Below are 20,623 nucleotides of genomic sequence, written 5' to 3'. Positions count from 1 at the left end.
GGGGGTGGGGAAACTTTGGGAATTACTAATACAGAATGCATCTAGGATGTCTTTTTTTTGCTGCAGGCATTGTTGAAGGTGCCGTAAACCACTTAATTCTTGAAATTATAAATGGCTTTATAACCTGTGGCTGATACTTTCCTGCCTGAGTTACAAGACAAGTAGTCAGTTTCCTCAGGCACGCAAGACTTTGGACCTCCATTTCCCTGGGCCCAAGGGAAAGTTGGAGTCTTTGAGTGACTGGACAAAGAGAAAATAGCCCTCACCCTCAGGGCTACTCTACTGTTCAGCTCTGCTTTATCTAGATGTGCTATGGAGTTACAGCCAGCGTATTTTCCTCTTGTTCTGCTTGTAGAAGCACTGAAACCTGTCTTGCTAATATCTTTCGGGTAAAAACTTGCCAAAGATCAGACCAAGACACTTGGTGTAAAAGACTTGAGCCCAAGCACTTAAAGCATAGCAGAACAAGAGCAGCTGAAGGAAGGTCTCCTCAGATGAGGTTTTGGGTAATGAAGGTATATGTGTCCAAGCCTATCAGTACTAAAGGGTTCTTGTGATTATGGTAACAGATGCTAGTATGGGTGGGGTGAGATTGCTTCCTGAGCTGTGAGTTAGTGTGGCTGTAGATACAAGGCAGAAGGCTGTAGTTGTACTTTAAAAGAACATTCTGAGTCAGGCCAGTAACATCTGTCATATGGTCTTTGGGTGAGGCATAAGAACACTGATTTTGTGCTGCTCTCTATAGCATTTAATAGTAGTGATTTGGTACTTGTTGAAAGAAGTATCCTTCCCATGGAGATTTTTTCTCCTGATTTCCTTTTGGGTTATAGTCAGTGATCAACACAGGAACCAAGAAATACCAGTGTATGGATTTGATGATGTCCCGGTGTTCTATTCCATTCTCTATTGCTGCTTGAAAAGTGCCAGCACAATATTACATCAGATATCAGCCTGTTTTGACCACTGGCTTATGTGCTGGAAGTGTGTATACCATTGTAAAATGTTTTTTCTTGTCCATAAAACTATAAATTTGAAATCTGTGGCATTTACTTCAGACCTGAAACAGAGCTTGTGTGCCCAGAAATTTGACAAAGGAGACAAGGTGTGGAATGGAGGGGTGTGGGAACTCTATTTTTTAAAATTGTAGCTTGCCTTGACTGTACTGCCTTTTGTAGGAAAGGTTTTACTTTAATCTGCAGGTAGATGATGCTGCTTGGTTTTATGAAAACCTGTTTTCTCTCTCTAGTCATAACCAGCCCTGCATCTCCCTTGGAACCTGCAGGAGGACCTCAGCTTCAACATGCAACACAATCTCCGCACAACGGGAAGCCCATCACCTGCTCGCGTGTGATTGTTTCGCATCAACCCCCCATAAATATGGACAGGTAAGAACACTGCCAAGTATTGGAGGGTGTTTAGAGGATGAGGGTTACTAGAGTAATAAATTATTTTCTCAGTTCCTTGTATTCACTAACTTAAATGAGACAGCTGTTCAATCTGCCTTGTTTCCTGTTTATTTTTCTCTTTTCCAGCGTTCAGAAAAGAACTTCATCATCTTTCACTTAGCAGTAACCCATTTTTGCCAACTGATGGGGAAGAATTTTGTTAAAATCCAGCATGTTCTTTGCAGTGTTTGAAACAACATCTTGTTTGCCAACAATTACTACATAAATTGAAAGTTAGTGGAAAGGACATATTTTTTTCTTTTCCTTTCTACTAATTAAGCTTCATAAAAACCACTCTGGATTCGTAGTACTAGTTTTCCTAACTGGAATAACAAAGAGTGTGCTTTCAGCCTAGATGTTTCAGTTTCTGAACTGCTTGAAGTATTAGCAAATTTTGATTACTAAGCAATAGTCCCTCATATGAAATAGAGTTATTTATTTTGGCTTTATATTTTAGAAAACCCCTTTGTCTCTAAAAGGAGAGTTTGGGGAGGCAGATAATTAACATGGGGAGCTCTCTGTAGCAATGAAGCAAGTCACTCCAATTTTGAGACATTGAAGTGCTTGAAACCTTGATGTTGAACCAAATGGAATCTGTTACATAAGCATGACCTGTCAGTTATTTCAATTTTAGTAATGCAGAAAGCCAAATAATCCCTTAGTCCTTTCATGTTTTATGCAGGTACTGCCAGAATATGCATGGAAAAACTTGAATGTGGGAAGCCATCATGAAGCCTGTAATGGGCAGTGTGCTTCAGGGTGTGATTGGCACTAATTGAAGGAGGAATTTGCCCTCTTGGTCCCTCCATATTGCTGGGGATCTTAGCCTGCTGTCATGCTGACAAGGAAGCTCCTGCTGAGAGAAGTTCCCTTAGTGACACTGAGCACTGAACTGTACTGGATGAGCTGCACAGTGCTGCCTCATAATTGTCTCGGTCAGCTATTAAATGTTAATCACTCCCAGCCTTATATGCACCTTGATGTTTGTAATATAAAATGTGCCACTCTAATGAACGCTGTCATGTAGCGTTATAATCCATGTGGAAGGAACCTCAGAATGGTCAAAGTGAAGAATGAATAAATGAGGTAGAAGAACAGCGACAAAAGTAAGAAGTGTGTATAAGGCTGTGGAAGGGGAAACTGGTGTGCAGGGTCAGGGTGTGGAGGGAACTTTGGAGGTGCATCCACACTGACTGGGAAGGCAAAGGTGCTTGGTAGCATCCCAGTGTAAGCTTAGTCCAAGTAGCCTGAAAAACTGCTGTGAGGAATATGTAGCAGCATAGATTTTATCACTTACAGGTGCCAACACCACTGCTACTGCATCTTGTGCTGCGGTTGTCTGGCATCTAGATATGTCTGATACTGTAGTACACACAACAGCAATAGGTGGAGATGGTCTCTTGTGTGGGCACCTCACTCCAGTCCCAAGATTTGGCTGAGCATGTTTAAAGGACAAGATAGCTCAGATTTCTGACCAGGACTTAAAAAGGATTTGCCTGGGGCACTCATTGAATGTGCTTGTATGAGCTAGAGCAGGGAGTGAAAGAGCAGAGTCTTCTTGAGGCCCAGAGCAAGTCAGTCTCATTCTCCTCCTACAGCGTGGGAAGGGTGGGAAGTTTCACTGGGTCTAGTTCAGAAGCAGTGTTGGTGGGTCTATTTTGCACAGGCTGAATGCCTGTCTTTGAACAGGACTGGCGGTTGGTGTTCAGTGACCAAACCCAAGATACCTGCATTTGGGACCAGAATACCTGTAGGTGGGGTCACTCCCCAGACACTGCAGGTGCTCTGTCCTTTGCACCAGTAGTGTGGAAGAGGGTGACTTGGAAACCTACTGGAGGTTTGTGTGGGGACAAGGAGTTCTACTCTGGGGCATAACAGGAAGTTGCCTGAGTGCTTACTGTGCTGAACCTTCATCCCTGTTCTTCCCCATCATGCCATCCGTCCCATGTCAGCTCTGTGGCTGGGATTCAGCTGGAAAGAGCCTGCTGGCTTCTAAGGTCACCAGTACAATGCAACTGAGAAAAATTAAAAGAATTCTAGTGGAGTGAAGGCAATTTATTTCAATACTTCACCATTCTCTGTTGCTGCTTTTGATCAGCAATGCAGATCTTGTACTGGGACTTCATTAGCTTTCCAAGACAATTGATCTTCATAAACCCTAATGAAAATGCTGTCATCTGCTGCATTATTTATCATATACCTATTGTCAACAATTATTAGTTTTATTAATAAGCATTTATTGCAGATGATAAATCAGCGCAATTATCTATGCTGCCTAATAGTCTGTCAAAATTTTTATTGGTATTCCTACTCCTGTGTTTTAAACAAATGAACATAAATCACTTTTCCTTAAGCTTAAAGCTTCTTCACTGTGCATTTTGAAAGAAAAAAACAGATATATTTGCTTGTAAATGGAGCTGTTTTACCATGTTAGCACCCAGGGTTTTCAAATAGATCATAAATTAATTCTTGGTTCAGAGAAACAATTTCTACTTTCATAGTTGTTTGAGTTAAAATGACATGTCTGAACATGATTTTTGTGGCATCTAGTTTTAAGTGGTGCTGCAAGGGTTCTGATTTTGCCATCTACTTCTCCACAAATAAACTGTGTTAAACAATGTAATGCTCTAATACTAATGAAGAACAGTGAATTATTATGGGGGGGCAGGGAGTGACCTTGTATCTGACCTGTAAGTCTGTGGTGAGAAGACTCACAGTTGAACTTAAATGAAGATATTTCTCATCCAGGTGTAGTACGATGGAAAGGGCAACACTAAATATATTTTAAAATTGAGTGTACTGTGGAAATTTTCCAGTTAGTAGAATATTAGAATTACCAAGAAAACTGGTAGTTCACAGATGCTACAACATTATTAATGGCACGTTAACTTCTGGCTAGATTCTGGGGTTTGGGTTTTTGTTTCCCCCCCATTGGAAAAATAAACTCGTAACAATCATTTTAAAATAAGATATAATGTTAAAGTATTTTCAAACTTTTTGAAAATTGTAAAACATTACAACAAGATTTTTTTCTGGGTGCTTTTCTGTTTGGTTTTTTTGGGGGTGTTGGGGGGGGTTTTTGTTTGTTTTGTTTTGTTTTGCTTTACTGAACAGTAGAGTCCTGGAAAGAACACAATGGTAGTAACTGGAGTTGGCTAACCAGTACAACTGCCTAATCCACCTCCTACTTGCAGATTACTGCTTCTTCTCAGCTTTCTAATTCTTTACCCAAGGTAGATCCTGTCTGCTACTTCTCAGAAAGTTACTCCAGTACAGTGGTTTATGTTGATGCTATTTTCATTATGATACTTATTCTTATCCTGTAATTCCATTTCTTTTTTCTCCTGTGCTGCTTGCTATAGATGCCTGCAGTGGGCCTCAGTGAGAGCATTTCACTCCATCTGTGTGTCTTCATCCCATATAAAGGGAGCTGGGTCTGGGTAGATTAGATAACCAGTTTTTAGAAATATACAGTTAGACAAGGTGATTGCCTCAATATCTTGTCCCTGGAAAAGAATGGTACCAAGTCCAAATTCTGATGTAGTGTTCATTGCTCAGTTTGTAGGATAACACACTTGAAATTTGCTTTCGCACCACCTTCCCTTCTTTAGGCCTCCAGCTCCTTATTGCTGGCTGATTTCAGTGCTGTTGTCTCATTGGATTAAATATAAACACTGCTTTATTTAAATAATCCAGAAGTCTGGGGTCTGTTTTGCTGTTAATGTCTATCTGTGACATCTCTGCTAAAATCATGTCGATAAATGAGATGACCGACATTGTCTTTCAGATCAGGAATAGCAGGTGTGGAATTATTTTGGCATTCCAAAGGCTTGCAGATCATTGGACAAGGGGGCATGGGCTCAAGCTCTGCCAGGGGAGGTTTAGGTTAGATGTTAGGAAGAAATTCTTTACAGAGAGGGTAATCAGGCACTGGAACGGCCTGCCCAGAGAGGTGGTGGATTCACCATCCCTGGAGGTTTTTAAAAAGAGATTGGACGTGGCCCTTAGTGCCATGATATAGTAATTGGAGTTGGATCAGGGGTTGGACTTGATGATCTTGGAGGTCTTTTCCAACCCAATCTATTCTATGATTCTATGATTCTATGATTATTTAGTTTTCTTTTTCAGTGTTGATTTCAGATGAGTGATGAGAAAGACAGACATATACTAAATTGTGAAATTTAAGTCTTTTTTCTTTACTCTGTTCAAATTCTTTATGTATAGATTACGTCCACACAGAGCGTTGGCTAAAATTATCTACATCAGTTGTCACTTTTAGAAGTTTTAAGCTTTTTTTGAAGTTCCAGTTCCTTTAATTAAACTAGTTGCTCTTCTCTCAATTTCCTTTAGTCTGTCTTAGAATCATAGAATCGTTTAGGTTGGAGAACACCTTAAAGATCATTGGGTCCAGCCATTAGCTAAACACTGCCAAGCCCACCACGAAGCTATGTCCCTAGGCACCACATCTACATGCCTCTTAAAATTTATCTCTAGGGATGGTGATTCAACCACTTCCCTGGGCAGCCTGTTCTGACGTTTGATAACCCTTTTAGTGAAGAAATATTTCCTAATACCCAATCTAAACCTTCCTGACACAACTTGAGGCTGTTTCCTCTTGTCTTATCACTTGTTACTTGGGAGAAGAGACCAGCACCCACCTGGCTACAACCTCCTTTCAGGTAGTTGTAGACAGTGATAAGGTCTCCCCTCAGCCTCCTTTTCTCCAGGCTAAACAACCCCAGTTCCCTCAGCTGCAGCTGCTCCTCATCAGACTTGTGCTCCAGGCCCTTCACCAGCTTCGTTACCCTTCTTTGCACACGCTCCAGCAGCTCCATGTCCTTCTTGTAGTGAGGGGCCCAAAACTGAACACAGGACTGGAGGTGCAGCCTCACCAGTGCCCAGTACAGGGGGACAAGCACTTCCCTACTCCTGCTGGCCACACTGTTTCTGATCCAGGCCAGGATGCCATTGGCCTTCTTGGCCACCTTGGCACACTGCTGGCTCATGTTCAGCCACCTGCCAACCAGCACCCCCAGGTCCTTTTCCACTGGGCAGCTTTTCAGCCGCTCCCCCCCAAGCCTGTAGTGTTGCCTGGGGTTGTTGTGACCCAGGTACGGGACCCATTACCTTGTTAATAATCTTGTTAATACTGAGGTATTAACCAGCATCAGCATTAACCTTGTTAATACTGATGTATCCAGTTCAAAATGCAAAGCTGCACAGATGTTTGGTTTTGGGGGGTTTTTTGTTTTGTTTTGTGGGGGTTTTTTTGTCAGCTGCTGCAAATCTGTCCTTCAGATGCTTGCAAGACTGTTCTGTTTGGAAATGCACTCTCAATAACTTGGGCAACTTTTTTTTTTAATGACGTAGGTGTCACGCTACAGGCACACTTAAGGTGTATGTTACAATGCCAAAGTTGTCCAGTGCTTAGAAATATACCTGCAATATTGTGTGCCTGAAAAGGGTATCTCCAGTGTGCTGGACACTGAGATATCACTAAGAATGTTGTGTAAGATGGAACAGCTGTAGCGGGTAAAAAATGCTTTACTTTTTTGTGTCCTCTGCTTTAATTGCCTGTAGCAGGCACTTAAGGAGTGTAAAGGAAAAAAGGTGAGCACCAGGGGATCCTCTGCTCAATGAAGGTTACTGAGCATTGTGGTCCAAATGCAACCATAGGCCAAGTAGTCCCTAAGCTGCTAATTACCAGAAGCTGGAGGCTATACCAATCTCCTAGGAATTTGTCTAATCTCCTTTGGAGCTCTTTTGAGCTTATGGCCTCTAAGCTGTCAAGTAGAATTAATTCCCCAGTTCTGTTTGTCCCCTTGTTTCTTCTAAACTTGCTCCTCTAGTAATCTGGTGGGGTAAATAGCATCAAATATAGAAGATTTTACAGCATAAAATACAGAAGATTCATAGTCACGATTTCCTGTTCTGTACCCGCTTCGTAATTGTATAGACTCCCCTGTCTGAACCAACATCTCTCAAGTCTCTGAATCCTGGTCTAACTTGGTATGTAATACTGGCAGTGCAATGACAAATAAATTGAAGAACTTTTGTCTATGAAGTCAGCTGATCAATCAGAGAGAAACATCAATACCTGTTTGCAGAAGCAGGAGTCAGCTCCATTGTGCCAATGCTTGTTGAAGTACTGTGCTGTTTAATTTATATGAATGAGTAGTTGCTCTCTTTCTCCTTCTTTCTTACTCCATCCATCAAACTTGCCGTGTTATCCTAGTTCTGGTACGGTTATTGGTAGTAGACAGGGATGAAATAAGTAATAGGATACCTTATAGTGAGTCACAACCTAATAACTATACACTATAGAGCAGGTTTTATTAGTCCTAAAGTGTTTCACACGTTCTGCTCCTCATCTTCCAGATGTGGATCTCTGGCAAAAAAGGCTGATGTGACTTGTGACCTCTCCCAGGCAGCCAGAGGGTTTCTGTGTCTGCTCTCAAACTCAGTGCAGTGAAACATACTTTTCACTTTGAAATTCACTCAGCATATCCACAGATGAAAAAAAGGGGAATGCCTTTCTGAAAAAGGACTGGTGATAGTTTGAAAAACTGGAAAGGCTTGATATGAAAACCAGCATGTCATTCTCACAGGAAATCTGGGCTTTGGATAAAGTGTTGGTACTTTGAAAAGAGCAGTAATTATTCTCTGTCTCTTGGGAAGTCCTGTAAAACAATTCTGTAATTGTTTGTGAAGAGTTGGGCACCCAAAGATGCCAGCAAATGGAAATAAACTATATGCCAATTACAAGCAGGTTTGGGGTTTGGTTTTCTTGTTTGTTTTTGTGGGGTTTTTTGTGTGTCTCCCCCCCATTTTTTTTTTCTTTAAGACTAGTAAATGTACTGTCAGGAGTAAATCAGCCTATGAAACCAAGCCACCTGCTCAGAAATGGCCTGAGGAAATTGGTAGCCTAGTTTAAATCTAGGAAAATTGCATCTGAGCCTTTGTGGCTGTGGTATTTCCAAACAGCCTGAAGAGTCTTGATGTGGTCTAAATAGGGAACACGTACCTAAGATTGTCAGGATCTAACTGTTGAGGGCCTTAAGAAGCACCTGTGAAAGATCATGTGATTTTTGAGTGCTAGTTGAGTACTTGCTCTTTCTCCAGCAGGTTATGGTCCCATTACTGTCATCCTGTGCACTAAAGTAGCACCCTAGTTTCTCCCCTCTGGCAAGACAGCGCATGCTGTCTCCAGGACAGCAGAATCTGACAAGATGGGGCCTAATAAAAGGGTTGGGAGGGGAGGGGCCAGACTGTCAGACACCATCATGTGTCTTCTCAGGAGACTGAGTGTAATTGGAGAGTGTGTCTCTGCTCATACCGCTCCTGACTGGGGGAGATGTACAAGAGCTTGCTCATAAGGCATCTCTGTCAAGTGAGAGATGGAAAAAGAAAATGCAGATTGACATGAGAAATGCTGGGAGGTGTTTCTTTTGGCTTGGGCATAATCAACAGGAGTGCAAAGTTGGGTGTCACCTTGGAAACAATCTCTAGGAACTTCTAGGGGAGGAGGGACTGAAAGGAGAACTACATTGGTGAGGGACTTTTTTCTCTGGCTGAGCGGCAGGTAGGAGAGGCTGCTCTAGAACTGGAGGCAGAAGGTGATCTGAGGAATAACCAAAATGATAGTGATCTTATCTCAGGGCAACTACATTGATTTGCACTAAGAGGAAGGGTATGTCAAAGGTTACAAGAGCTGAAAAATATCTTGGAAGGCTGTAAATTGCATTGGGTGGGTGGCTCAAGATAGCAGTGGTGGTGCTGCAGGGGCTTGCCACTTCCCGTTGTGGTCAGTGGTCAGAACTGCAGTGTCCCTGAAGCCCTCTATAATTCTGGGTATTGTGTAGCCAAGTGTCACAACTATCCTGCGTGTGAGGGAAGGCGTATCTAGTGCTTGGCTGCAAAACCAGTTTTTCTCCTGTGGTAGAAGCATAGTTTTGTTCTTACTGACTAAAAGACTGCTCTGGATTAATGCAGACTCTTCTTCCATTTGCAATATTGCTTTGAGCAGGACTACATTTCTGTTCTGGATGAAGTGTATGAGGAAATATCTACGTTTCTCTTTCAGCAATCTCAACCCAGAGAAAAATGCAAATGAAAATGGAATGTCTATGCAGAATGATAACTTCGAAGAGATCATAAACCTGCCTATTGGTTCCAAACCATCCCGGCTGGATGCCATGAACAATGATGGAAGCAACAGTCCCGAAATTCCTTTGAATCCAATTCTAGCTTTTGAAGATAAGGGGACTCTCTTGCCTCAGGTAGATAGTGTTCAAACACATCAAACAGCAGGTGGGTTTGCCTCGGTTCATTAACACTTGTAATGTGTTGTAATTGACAGAGGACCTAGAGCTCTTAATTGATATAAATGGATTAATTAAGCATTCTTAACCCCCCTATCATTTGGGGAAAGGAGCGTATCTCCTCTTTGTAAAGCCACGCATGCTAAGGACATACAGTTGCGGTGCAAACTATGGTGAGGCCTTACCTTTTGTTTGAGGGGGAGTTCTCGGTGACACTGAGCTTTCTGCCATTTGAAGTTGCTGGAAAATGTTTGCCCTGGGCTTTCAAACAGAACAGTAACAGTGACAACTGCTGTTCCCAGCTTATCAGCAATCCTGTTCCAGTTCTGCAGGTGTTATATCTGATACGCTTCTGCAGAAGGGGAGCCCGTACCTACCTTCTACGTAAAATTCTGGATGTGCTTCCCTCATCAAGTTCTTGCTGACATCAATACTGAGGGATGGTTTGCAGCACACTAGACTTTTTTCTGAATTACATCACAACTTTTAAAGGATGTTAAATAAACAAATACTAATTTAGCAAATTAAATTGGACTACCATTTTCTTTTTCTATGGCTAGAAAATATAAGGAAAATCATCTTACAATAGAACAATTGCATAAATGCCTAGCATTTTGAAGTAAGCATTGTCCCTCTTTGCTGACCTGTCATTTTTGATACCTTCTGTTGTAGAAGTGATCTGATTGTTTCTTCTGAAGAACCAAAGGTGATATGAGCATCTCTGCAGTCAGTGGAGTTTCTTCCATGCTATGAAGGCATATTTTATTTTTTCTCTCCAGTTTTTTTTAAAAGATTTCTTGAATATCTATTTTGGAAGGACTTTAGTAAAACCAGCAGAAGAAATGATGGGAATAGACTTGGATCACCTTTCTAATATCTTTCATCACTAGAAAAATCATGCTTCACATGCGTTACTTAATATGGCTTTTCCAACAAGCTTTTTCTGTTAGTAAATGGATATTTCTGCATTCCTTAAGACACAAGACACTGGAATCTGAAAGCAATGGGCTGATTTGGGTGGTGGGACTGATTCTTTTTTTAAAAAGGTGGGTGTTGGTTTAAAGGGCATAATTGTAAAATTGGCAAAGAATCTTTTACACTTTATGGTTCTAATACTTGAAAAATAAATACCTCATCGCTCTACAAGTAGAGTTAATGGGGTGTTTTATTTAAACCTGTTGGTTTAAATATTATTGCAGAGAACTCTAATTATGGGGGCAAAGTATAGGCTTCTGTATCAGGTTCTTGTAAATGTAATTCCTACAGGGACATTCTGTAAATTGAGACGTCACTATGATCTTCTCACATTTTCTCTAAAAACACAAAACACGGCAGGTTTTAAAATGTGAAAATTTGAAAGCGTTATTTTTTCATGGACAAGAGGAAAACCTATTGTTCTCCTAGATTATGTATTTATGAATTTTGTTCAGTACATAAATAAATTGTTTAATTGAATAAATTAGAAAAATGTGGTAAAATAATACTGCAAACTTGATTTTTTCTTTTTTTTACCTCCATCCACTTTTGCAATACTATAAAGATGTGTACACAGACATGCACACATGTGTGCACACACATAAGGAAATACCTTGTTCTGAGTCCTGTAAATTGCTGCTGCTCCCGATGGTGGAAGACTTTTCCTTTGCCTTATCAGATTGTTGAAGGCTCTGTGAAATGTGAAATATTTGATTTTTGGATGATGAAGCAGGGTGGGCTTTTTTTGTTTGTTTTGCTCGTTTCAGAGCAAATGGAAAATGCTCCTTGTTTGTGCTTTTTATGTAGTGTGTGATTTTTATAACGCAGTACAGTTTGAGTGATAAGAGGAGCAATGCAGGTTGCTTTCTCTTTATTTTGATGCTGATTTCTACTGTCATTGTTCCATCCGTCACTTTGGGTTGCTATTGGGCAGAACTGTAAAATCTTGCACCTTTTTGTGCTTTGATAAACGATGCTGTTAAGGTAGAGCTCACTCTAGGTATTTAAGTTTGAAGCACCAACCAGGGCTTGATGCGTTGCTCACTGAAGTCAGTGAGAGGATCCTTGGCTAGGGGAAATGGAGGTTTATGGGGTGTCAGTTCAAGCTGCCAAAGAAGGTACCATTAAGATTCCTGCCCTTGCCTTTAGTGAGCACTGAGCTGGGCCTGTAGGCAGCTGTGCAGAAACTCTGTGCTAGCAGAAGAAATCCTCTGAGGGAAAAGCTGAAGAGTTTTTGAAGAAATTGCTTTCTGATGCTGCCAAGTGTTCACCTTATACAGGAGATGGGATAAAAGCAATGGAAATGCAAGGAAAAAGAGACTTCATCTGCCCGAATACCTATGGAAGGGGAAAAACAGCCATTCAGTCAGAATGCTTTCAACAGCAGGTTGTGACACAGTGAAATGAATTGGGTTCCTTTCTTGCTTTCTTTAGTTTTCCATGTACATAGCCACAATATTTTGAAGTGTCCAAAATATGTAGTTTTTCTTTAAACCTACATATAGTATGTAAGAACCAAATAAAACTTGTTTGAAATATTTACTTCTATTTATATTTTCATTTTCTTGCACAGTTGAAGCAGGAGTCAGTCTGTGATGGAAAACTCTTCTTGCTGCTCCTGGCTTGCTTAAAACCTTTCTTCAGATTTCCTCTAATCTCTTTACTAGAAAATCAGTTCAGGGTCATTTACAGCTACAAACAGAGCAAGGAAATAGCCAGTAAGATTTAGGTTCAATTTTAAGTTTGAAGATTCATTTAGGCTCAGGTTTAAATTATGACAATTGGGTTTTGTGAGACTTCAGAACACTTTCTTTGCTGTTTGCAGAGCAGAGATGAAGGGTCTGCTTCATTTCTCCTGTGTGTGGGGTGTTGTGTTTTGTTTTGGGTTTTGTTTGTTTGATTTTGTTGGGGTTTTTGTTTTGTTTTGTTTTAAATTTTTAACAGGACTGCAGCAAAACCCATTTATAATTACATTAATTCCAGGTTTGCTTTGAATGAGAGAGAAAATGTCTTCTTTTTCAAGGGCTTGACATACAAACTAAAAGCTAGGAAACTGGGAGTAGAATTAGGTGTATGAATCAGAAAAAAAATAAATTAAAAGGGATTGAAATTTTAAGACTTGGTTTAAGCCCCTTTCTTTAAATGCAGGGAAAAATAGTTTCTGTTCTGTTGAATGTTGTTCTTGGTAATAAAATACAGTATCAAATGAAGGCCAGCTCCTTTGCCTGCTATTGCAACCATTTATGTTGCTTGCACTGTCAGAAGCAATGCTGAACTAGCCAGTGGGGCAGAACCAGCAATTGTAGAAGTCACAAACAGTTACTCAGAAGGTAGAGAATAGCATCCTGTCACAGCAGCGAGACTGTGCGCTGTGGAGAGGCTCAGCCCCTGGCTCGCATCTTAACAGAGTAACATAAATGCCCAGGGGGGTGACGTCAGTGAGTTTAGTTCAGTACATCACAACCACGGACGGGGCTGTTCACCATTAGCTTTGCTTGTTTCACATCTCACCTCCTTGTTCCTGGTGAAGAATGCTCCATTATTTCCTTCTTGCCTAGACCTTGAAGTAATGTTTGCAATTAAATACCTAAGACCAAGGGGCAGATTCTAATGTCATTACTTAATATATTGCACTGATTGTCTTTTTGGAAAATGACCTAAAGTCACCCGGGGAGGTGGCCTGAAGTTTGAGATTTTCTGGGTTTGTTCCTAGCTGGGTCATTCAGCTCTCTGCAGTACTCTGTTTTAATAAGCCCAGCTGCCCACAGCTGAGCACATGGGTCTTTCACAGGAGATTTCAAATGAAAATTTCTGTCACATGTGACTATTGAAAATTCCATTCTGCTTTATCTGAAGTCTCTGTCTGCCCCGTTCTTTAACATGTCCTTTTACTGCACTGCAGAGAAGCTTTTGAGTGTGTTTTTGGTTGCGGGTTTTTTGTTTGTTTGGTTGGGTTTTTTCCCAGACATTACTATTGTTGAGAACTTGCAGTTATTAAACGGAATCATTAACAGAAATGCCTCCCCCGAGCACCAAAACTCAGCTTAGAGATTTGGGCCACAGTAAAACGCAGTGTTGAGCTCTTAGTTGACAGAACTTTTTTTTTTAAATCTCACTTTTATTCCATGTTTGTAGCCAGTAGCAGCTCTAAAGCTCTGCATGCATGAAAGAGTTACACCATGGTCAGAAGTACCTCAAAAGGCAGGAAACTCTTCTGAAATGTTTTCATAAGAAACTGTGCTATCTGGGAGCAGAAGTTTGCCAGTTCAACATGAAGTTCCAGCAGGATTCTTGTATTTAAAAACAAGTGTATTGATCAAAAGTGGAATTAGATAACTAGCAATTATTAATATTATTATTAAATTACTATTCTCTTACAAATTAAAACCTACATTAAAAAACTAGTGTCCCATAATTTCAAGGCTCTATGCTACATTTTTTATTCCTGAAAAATACTGTTTTGATTGGCTAAAAGGTCTGTGAGACAGATGCTTTCCCTCTGGAGAAAAGGGGAGGGGAGGTTGTTCAGTATTCTGTACACATGTAAGAAAATCAGTTTAAACATACTACTACTTTTTTGTTGTTCTTTAATTCCTTTTAAAATGAAATGCCAATATCAAAATATAGGATCGATTCCTAATTTTCCCAGATTTCTTCACTTTTCCCCTGTTGCAAGTACCTTTGGAAATAATTTACCATTTGCAGAACACAATTTTCTGTATTCAAACGCATCTCACTCAAATCTTTCATGGTAGCTGCTCTATTCTGAGCAGCTCTGTAAACATTTACCTGCTGCAATCTGCCTTTGCTCTTCTGCTGGACAGTAGCCCCTACAGTGCAGGCAAGGATCAGCCTTAAGGCTTGCCTTATTCTTGTTTCTTACAAATTTCTTGCAATTTCTGAGTTGTCCCTCAGCAGTTACTTCCTGTAGTAACCTGCTAGTAGCTCGCTACCTTTATACTATGAGTTAATTCAATTATTTTCTGAAGTCCCTGGAGAGTGCTCTGAAATAAGGGACACGGAACAGAAACAGAATAAAGATGAATGTAGAGGAACCTGTGTACTTGAGAGATGCCTCTGCAGTAGAATCAGCCTGTTATGTGAGTAAAGCCTCATGAATACAGCGCTGGTTTTTTTGAGCAGGGGGTGAGGAAAACAAACCACAGAAGGTTGCCCAAGTGTAACAGGTGTTTTCCAAACTGTTGGAAGGAATGTAGCCATAGTCCCTAAGCAGCCAGCCAAAGCATTCAAGGGATTGTCTTCTGACCTGCTCCAATTCTTGTCATCGGAACATCTCCTTTGTATGGTGAAACATTAACTACAGGAACCAACTAAAGGAATCGCCTTCTCTGAAAGTTCAGGCTCTTGGATCTGGTAAGTCTTCATAAGCCATCTGGCTTTAATATTAACTGTCTTCATGGCAAAGAGCTGCCCTAAGGAGCTCTTGGGTTTCTTCTGTTTGTTGACGGACTTGCTCAAGGAGTTTGGCCGTTTGTTTTTTTCGGAATGCTAATGAAAAGTCTGGATCTGAAAAGGAAAAACAAGTGTTAGGCATCCTGCTGGTTTTCCCTGTGTTTTAATGCATATGCTTAGAAAGTTGTATCAGGTTAGATACAGTTGATGGTTCTTATTACAGTGTAACGCATAGAGAAGGCAGAGCAATATTCTTCTCCCACGCAAAGCAAACACAAATTCAGTTTTCATCCCTATGACCATTCAGGATTGTTTGCTGTTAAATTCTCCTGATTGAGATGTCTAAAGCCCAGTTACCAAGTTCAGCCTTAGGCAACAGGTGGGTATCAAAACATAGCAAGGTCTCGCTCTGGCTCTACATATGTGAAGATACACACTATTTACATTTATTACTATATTATAACTGTCATCTGTACACAACTTCTACCTAAAACCAAAAAAACTAACCACAAATGGAAAAAAAAAAAAAAAGGCAAGGAACAGAATTTAAATTATGAAAAAGATGTGAGACTTCCCAGCTCGTAATGCTGGGAATTTTTTCTTTTTTGCTCGCTTTATCAAAACAAGCTAAATTCATATTTGAAAAGTTTTTAGGTTAGGTCTAGCGCCATACATTCTTATATTGGATAAAACCATCTACAGCTGAAGTCTGTTTCCCTGCTGATCAGAAAGCCTTTAGTTTTAAAACAAACAAACAAAACCCCCCCCTGCCTTTAGAAGACAGTTGATGAAAAACAGGTAAGGTAACAGCCACATTTGAGGTTATTCTGTTGCTTGGGTGAGCAGAGCCAATCCCCAGAGGAAGTTGCAGGGCGCTGCCATTTCTGTTACGAAGCAGAGCCTCTTTGCTGCTGGGGGCTCGGCCCAGCGGGAAGGACATACCTTCTCGCAGTCTGCAGAAGGTAGAGATGCCCAGCTGCTGAAAGCGGATCTCTTGGTGGGTAAGGAAATTCTCGAGGCAGGCCTGAACCTCTCCGATGTGACGCTTCAACAAAAGCATCATTTTTTCTGCATAAATGGGAGAATCAGTGGAGATCAGTAGGGGCCTTTAAAACACTTCGAAAACTGCTTTTTTAAACAACATTTCAGATTGTTAATGATTCCCCTAACTCCAGCTACAACCAATGCTACTGCAAAGAATGGCAAAGGACTTCCATGTAATACACCCTCTAATGGTATCGCTGATCCTTCAGGTAAATAAAACACCGAGTGGGCTGCTGTGCTCGGAAGCTGGTCCTGGTGTGAGGCACATGCTGACTTACAGACAGACCAGCCCGTGGTGCTGATGCACCCAGGAGGCAATCACGCTGTTGGACTCTGTTCGCTGCTTGAGAGTCTCCTCTGTTATAAATCCTCAATGGTTAGATTGAAACAGGTTTGCATTTGCCCTTATTGGAGACTCATTATGGACTTGAGTTTCCCTCACACCTAAGGATTAAAATCTAACCACGCCTTTCTAGAGAACGTGGCAAGAATTATCGCAACACCTTTTTCTTTCAAGTCTTAAAGGCTCTTAGCTGCATGGGACAGGTTTATTAGGCATATGGAGGTGTGTTTTCTGTGTGTAAAAATAATGTTCTTTTTATTCTCTCTCACTGAAACTTAAATATAGTCTACATTCTTAAAAGCCACATTACTTCGCTACTCCTGCTAATCTAGTCTAGAATTATAACAGCAGTGTTTGGTTCAGCAAGATGCTTTCCTCTTGCTGGTCAGGAAGCAGAGGTCATCTAAAATTCTGGAACACAACCACCCTTTGTAATTGTCTCTACCAACCTCTGCTTCTATCTGTGGGGAATGCCATCACATTGTATATACTGACAGGGAGGATGCAACGGAACCTCTTGTCTGAAACATGTTCTCATCTTTCCTTTGGTAAGGAGTATTTTACATTATCTCACCTTCCTACTGAAGTTGTTTTCAAGGACCTTTGAACTGGCTACAGACTAGCCCTGCAGAATAGTAGTGCTTGAAGAGGCAACAAATGCTTGAATCAGATCTTTATCTACGGTCCATTTTCTTTCCTTGGCTTTCTCATGCACTCAAGCACTGCTTTATGTGTATTTCAAGGGTGACTGTAAGCCCTTTTACACTAATAAATGGGTATAGACCAGATGGAGGATGCTATAGGAATGTTAAAGGTTGGTTGGTGCCTCCTTTGGGAAAGGCTCATTTCACTCCAAACTGCCATAAATATCTGTGAAAGCACAGTTAATGCTGTGTGAGTTACCGTGACCTATCATGTGCTGGATGATGGAGGCAGCTTGAAAGGACGGCTCAGTATGTTCCAGTTGGCCAGCCAGTCTCACCAAGCACTTTGTCAAGGGCTCATCCATCCATCGGACCATACAGAACGTGGCTCCTTCTGGAAGACAGAAAGTCTGTAAACAGAAACTCCAGTGCTGAAGAAATGGTGAGAGGTCTGACAGAAACCATACTGCCTAAATAGGAAATCCCTCAAGCAGCTGGAGAAGCAAAGTAAGTGCTGGGCTTGTGCTATAAGTACAGCTAGTTTGTGGAAAAGGGTCATGTCTTGAGGTTACGCTCTTGGAAAGGCAGGGCCATGGATTTGATTCATAGAAAGGCTGGTGGATTTTTATTTTGTTGGTTTTGTGTTCTGAAAGAATTAATCATTTTATATATGAGATCCACTCTTGCCTAGTGTGCTCAGTCTGTCCAGCAGCTGCTGGGTACCTCTTGCAAAATTAAATGTGACGTTGCCAGTTGCATGGCAGTTACACCAGCTACATGAGATGAAATGTCTGAGAGGCACAATCCAATGTTGGGCAGGCTGGGAAAATTTACACTGATCCTCTCTGCCACGAGGAGTGCTCTACCTCCCACTGGTGGTAATCTGCTTCAAAATCTATGTGCAAAAAATTTAAGGAGAAAGAGCCACTTTGTATTCTAGTCTTTTCCTCTTGTATTAGTTTCTATTGTGAAATGAATTCAGCTGGAGAAACGGACATTATAGACAAAAGTACACAGACCATGTACAGCAGGAAAGTTCAGCACAAAACATTTTGGGTAAAAAAAATTAAAGCAGTTCAACAGAAAAAATGCAAACAACAGAGCCCAGATCTCCCACCAGTAAGTTGGCTCTTGCTCTTTTTTGAAGCTTATGGCAAAACTCCCAGTGAATTTAAAGAGAAAGACCTGGGCTGTATGCCCACCTGTGCTTCAGCTCCCATTAGGATTAATAAGGGATACCTACACTTCTCAGATTAAGCCATTTATGGTGGGGTTACTTCCCTACCTTGCTTTGCCAGCTCAGCAAGGCAAGATGTCACATAATGAAGAGAGTCTTCTTGAATGTCAGTAGAAAGCATGGCCTGGAGGAGACCTTCAACACATGGGCTCTCAAGGATTCTCTGCAACAAGAAAGGGATTCATGTTTAGCCCTTCCATTATGTTTTAGTGGTGTCTCAGGAAGTACTGAATAACTCTTCACAATACTGAGGGCTAAAACATCAGTAATGGAAATGTCTCCTCGATCACCTGATTTTAGGCATTTCCCAGGGCTTGCTCTGTCTGTGGGATGTTCTCATGATCGTGGATCACCCTGAGCTCAAAGAATTTCCTGACCCATTGCTGCTGTACCAGGTGGTATGTTAGTATTAAGCTGCCATTTGCTCCAATCTTGCTGCAGAGGTGAATAAGGTGAGCGCTCCAGGGCAAAGAACTGGGACATGTGGAAGTTTTTCAGTTTCTCTCTGCCTCCAGGGCTTTGAAAACTTTCTGATATTAAAATGCTCTGATCTGATCTGAGATGACCTCTTACTAGCAAAGGTGAGTTCTGTTTCTGGAGAGAAATTCTATGAATTAAACACTTCTGTGTATCCCTTATCTTTTAAGTTGAATCTGCTATGCCAAAAGTGGTGCTGGGCAGCATGTCTCTGTACTGGAACAGGTATTTCAGAGACCAAGTTGAAAACAGATAAGAGACTTAGCCTGTGCTGACCCGGATTGAGCACATGAGACCAAGGAATGAGTCCTGAGTGTGTCATCTGGTGGTGACTGGTAACTAGTGAAGTTGAATCACAAAGTCATCAGCTCTCTGGGATGTCCTAATAATGGAAGCTGCTCACACCTCCATAAGGGAGCTCAAGTGTTTATCAACAAAAAAGACTATCTTTTTTTGTGTGCTCATTTTATGTTGCAATTTTTTAACTTGCTGCTTGGAGGCTGAAGCTGGATTCAAGACTGATGCCTTTCCAGCTCCCACATTCTGTTCATGTCCTGCTGGCATAAAAACCACACATTTTTTTTCCTCTTGTGCCAAGGACTCTTATGTGTTTCAGGGATGGTTCCTTAGAATTGACTCTGGAAACCTGGTACTACCACTGTTGTCTGTGGATTCACTTTTGCAGTGAGAGCTAAATGCTCTATACATTATAAAGCTTTATGAAAATGAACCAGCTCCCTGCTGATAACAGAATAAAGTCACAGAATTTAAGTGACAAATATGGTAATTTTTTTAAAAGCAATCTTTGAAAGGATGGTCCATTTTTACTCTTACTGTGAGCCTTGAGTTGAAGGGAATCTATTCCCCTGCAAAAAATGATTTCACAACTATCAGAAGTTCATATAATTTTTAGTATAAGTGAAAAAAAAAATACTGGAAATAGTTTTCCTTTTGGCTAGTTTAAATCTCTGGAACTAGTGGTAACTGGATCATGAACAAAGGAAAAAAAAAAAAAGTGCAAAAAGTCTGTGCTAGAAAGTGGGGCAAAGCAGAGACAAGGATTTGGGTGGAATTTTTTTCCCTGGTATTGATTGTTACTAGTGATACTGTTTGATCAAGGTACTCTTAAAAGGCAAGGAGAAAGAAAGCACATCAGATTTCATTAGAAGCCAAGTCAGTCATAGAGATCTTTATAGCATTTGGCACAACTAGTATCTTGCCAAACAGGCGAGGTGCACATCAGTAGCTGAGGTGATATTTAACAAACTGGGAGTGAAATTAGATCAGGTTTGAACACCAGAAGTGGATAACTAAGGGCAGCCAAAGACTGAAAGTTAAGAAATAAGGATTCAGTTTATAACAAACCTCAGATTTTCCTGGATGTTTCCTTTAATTAGTATGAAATGTCTTTGCTAGAAGTATGTTTCATGCCTGTGATGCAGTCATTCAAATTAAGTAACCACATCGCTCATAGGAAAAATTAGACATTTCTTATTTTCATTAGCATTTTTGTATTGTGTTGGAAAAATATGAATAAAACCCCCTTTCATTATGGCACATCAGGTCCTTTTATACGTACATATATCCTTGGCACATGTTTCATTAAAATCAAGATATTTCTGTGGATAATGCTAATTTGATATAAACCTAACTGCAACCTCCCAGGCTATTCTTCAGTGAAAAATATTGAGTACTTACCTGTCTGTTTTTGGAAAGGCTCAAGT

General features: G+C 40.8%; 1 protein-coding gene across 1 annotated transcript in view; it reads left to right on the top strand.

Annotated features, from left to right (window-relative positions):
* LOC104527503 (ensconsin-like) overlaps nucleotides 1–12,281 on the top strand; it is a gene marked incomplete at its 5' end in the record, with an annotated part of 15,579 nt that extends 3,298 nt beyond the window's left edge. Inside the window, 3 exons of the mRNA XM_010171238.1 lie at nucleotides 1,247–1,385; nucleotides 9,529–9,755; nucleotides 10,439–12,281. Coding sequence (XP_010169540.1) covers nucleotides 1,247–1,385; nucleotides 9,529–9,755; nucleotides 10,439–10,449 — 377 coding nt within the window. The remainder of the gene's footprint in view (nucleotides 1–1,246; nucleotides 1,386–9,528; nucleotides 9,756–10,438) is intronic.
* Between the last annotated feature and the right edge of the window lie 8,342 nt (nucleotides 12,282–20,623).

The sequence above is a fragment of the Antrostomus carolinensis genome, unplaced genomic scaffold (assembly GCF_000700745.2).
Source record: "Antrostomus carolinensis isolate BGI_N321 unplaced genomic scaffold, ASM70074v2 scaffold16217, whole genome shotgun sequence".
NCBI classification, from domain to species: domain Eukaryota; kingdom Metazoa; phylum Chordata; class Aves; order Caprimulgiformes; family Caprimulgidae; genus Antrostomus; species Antrostomus carolinensis.
This window is presented reverse-complemented; position numbering and strand designations above follow the sequence as displayed.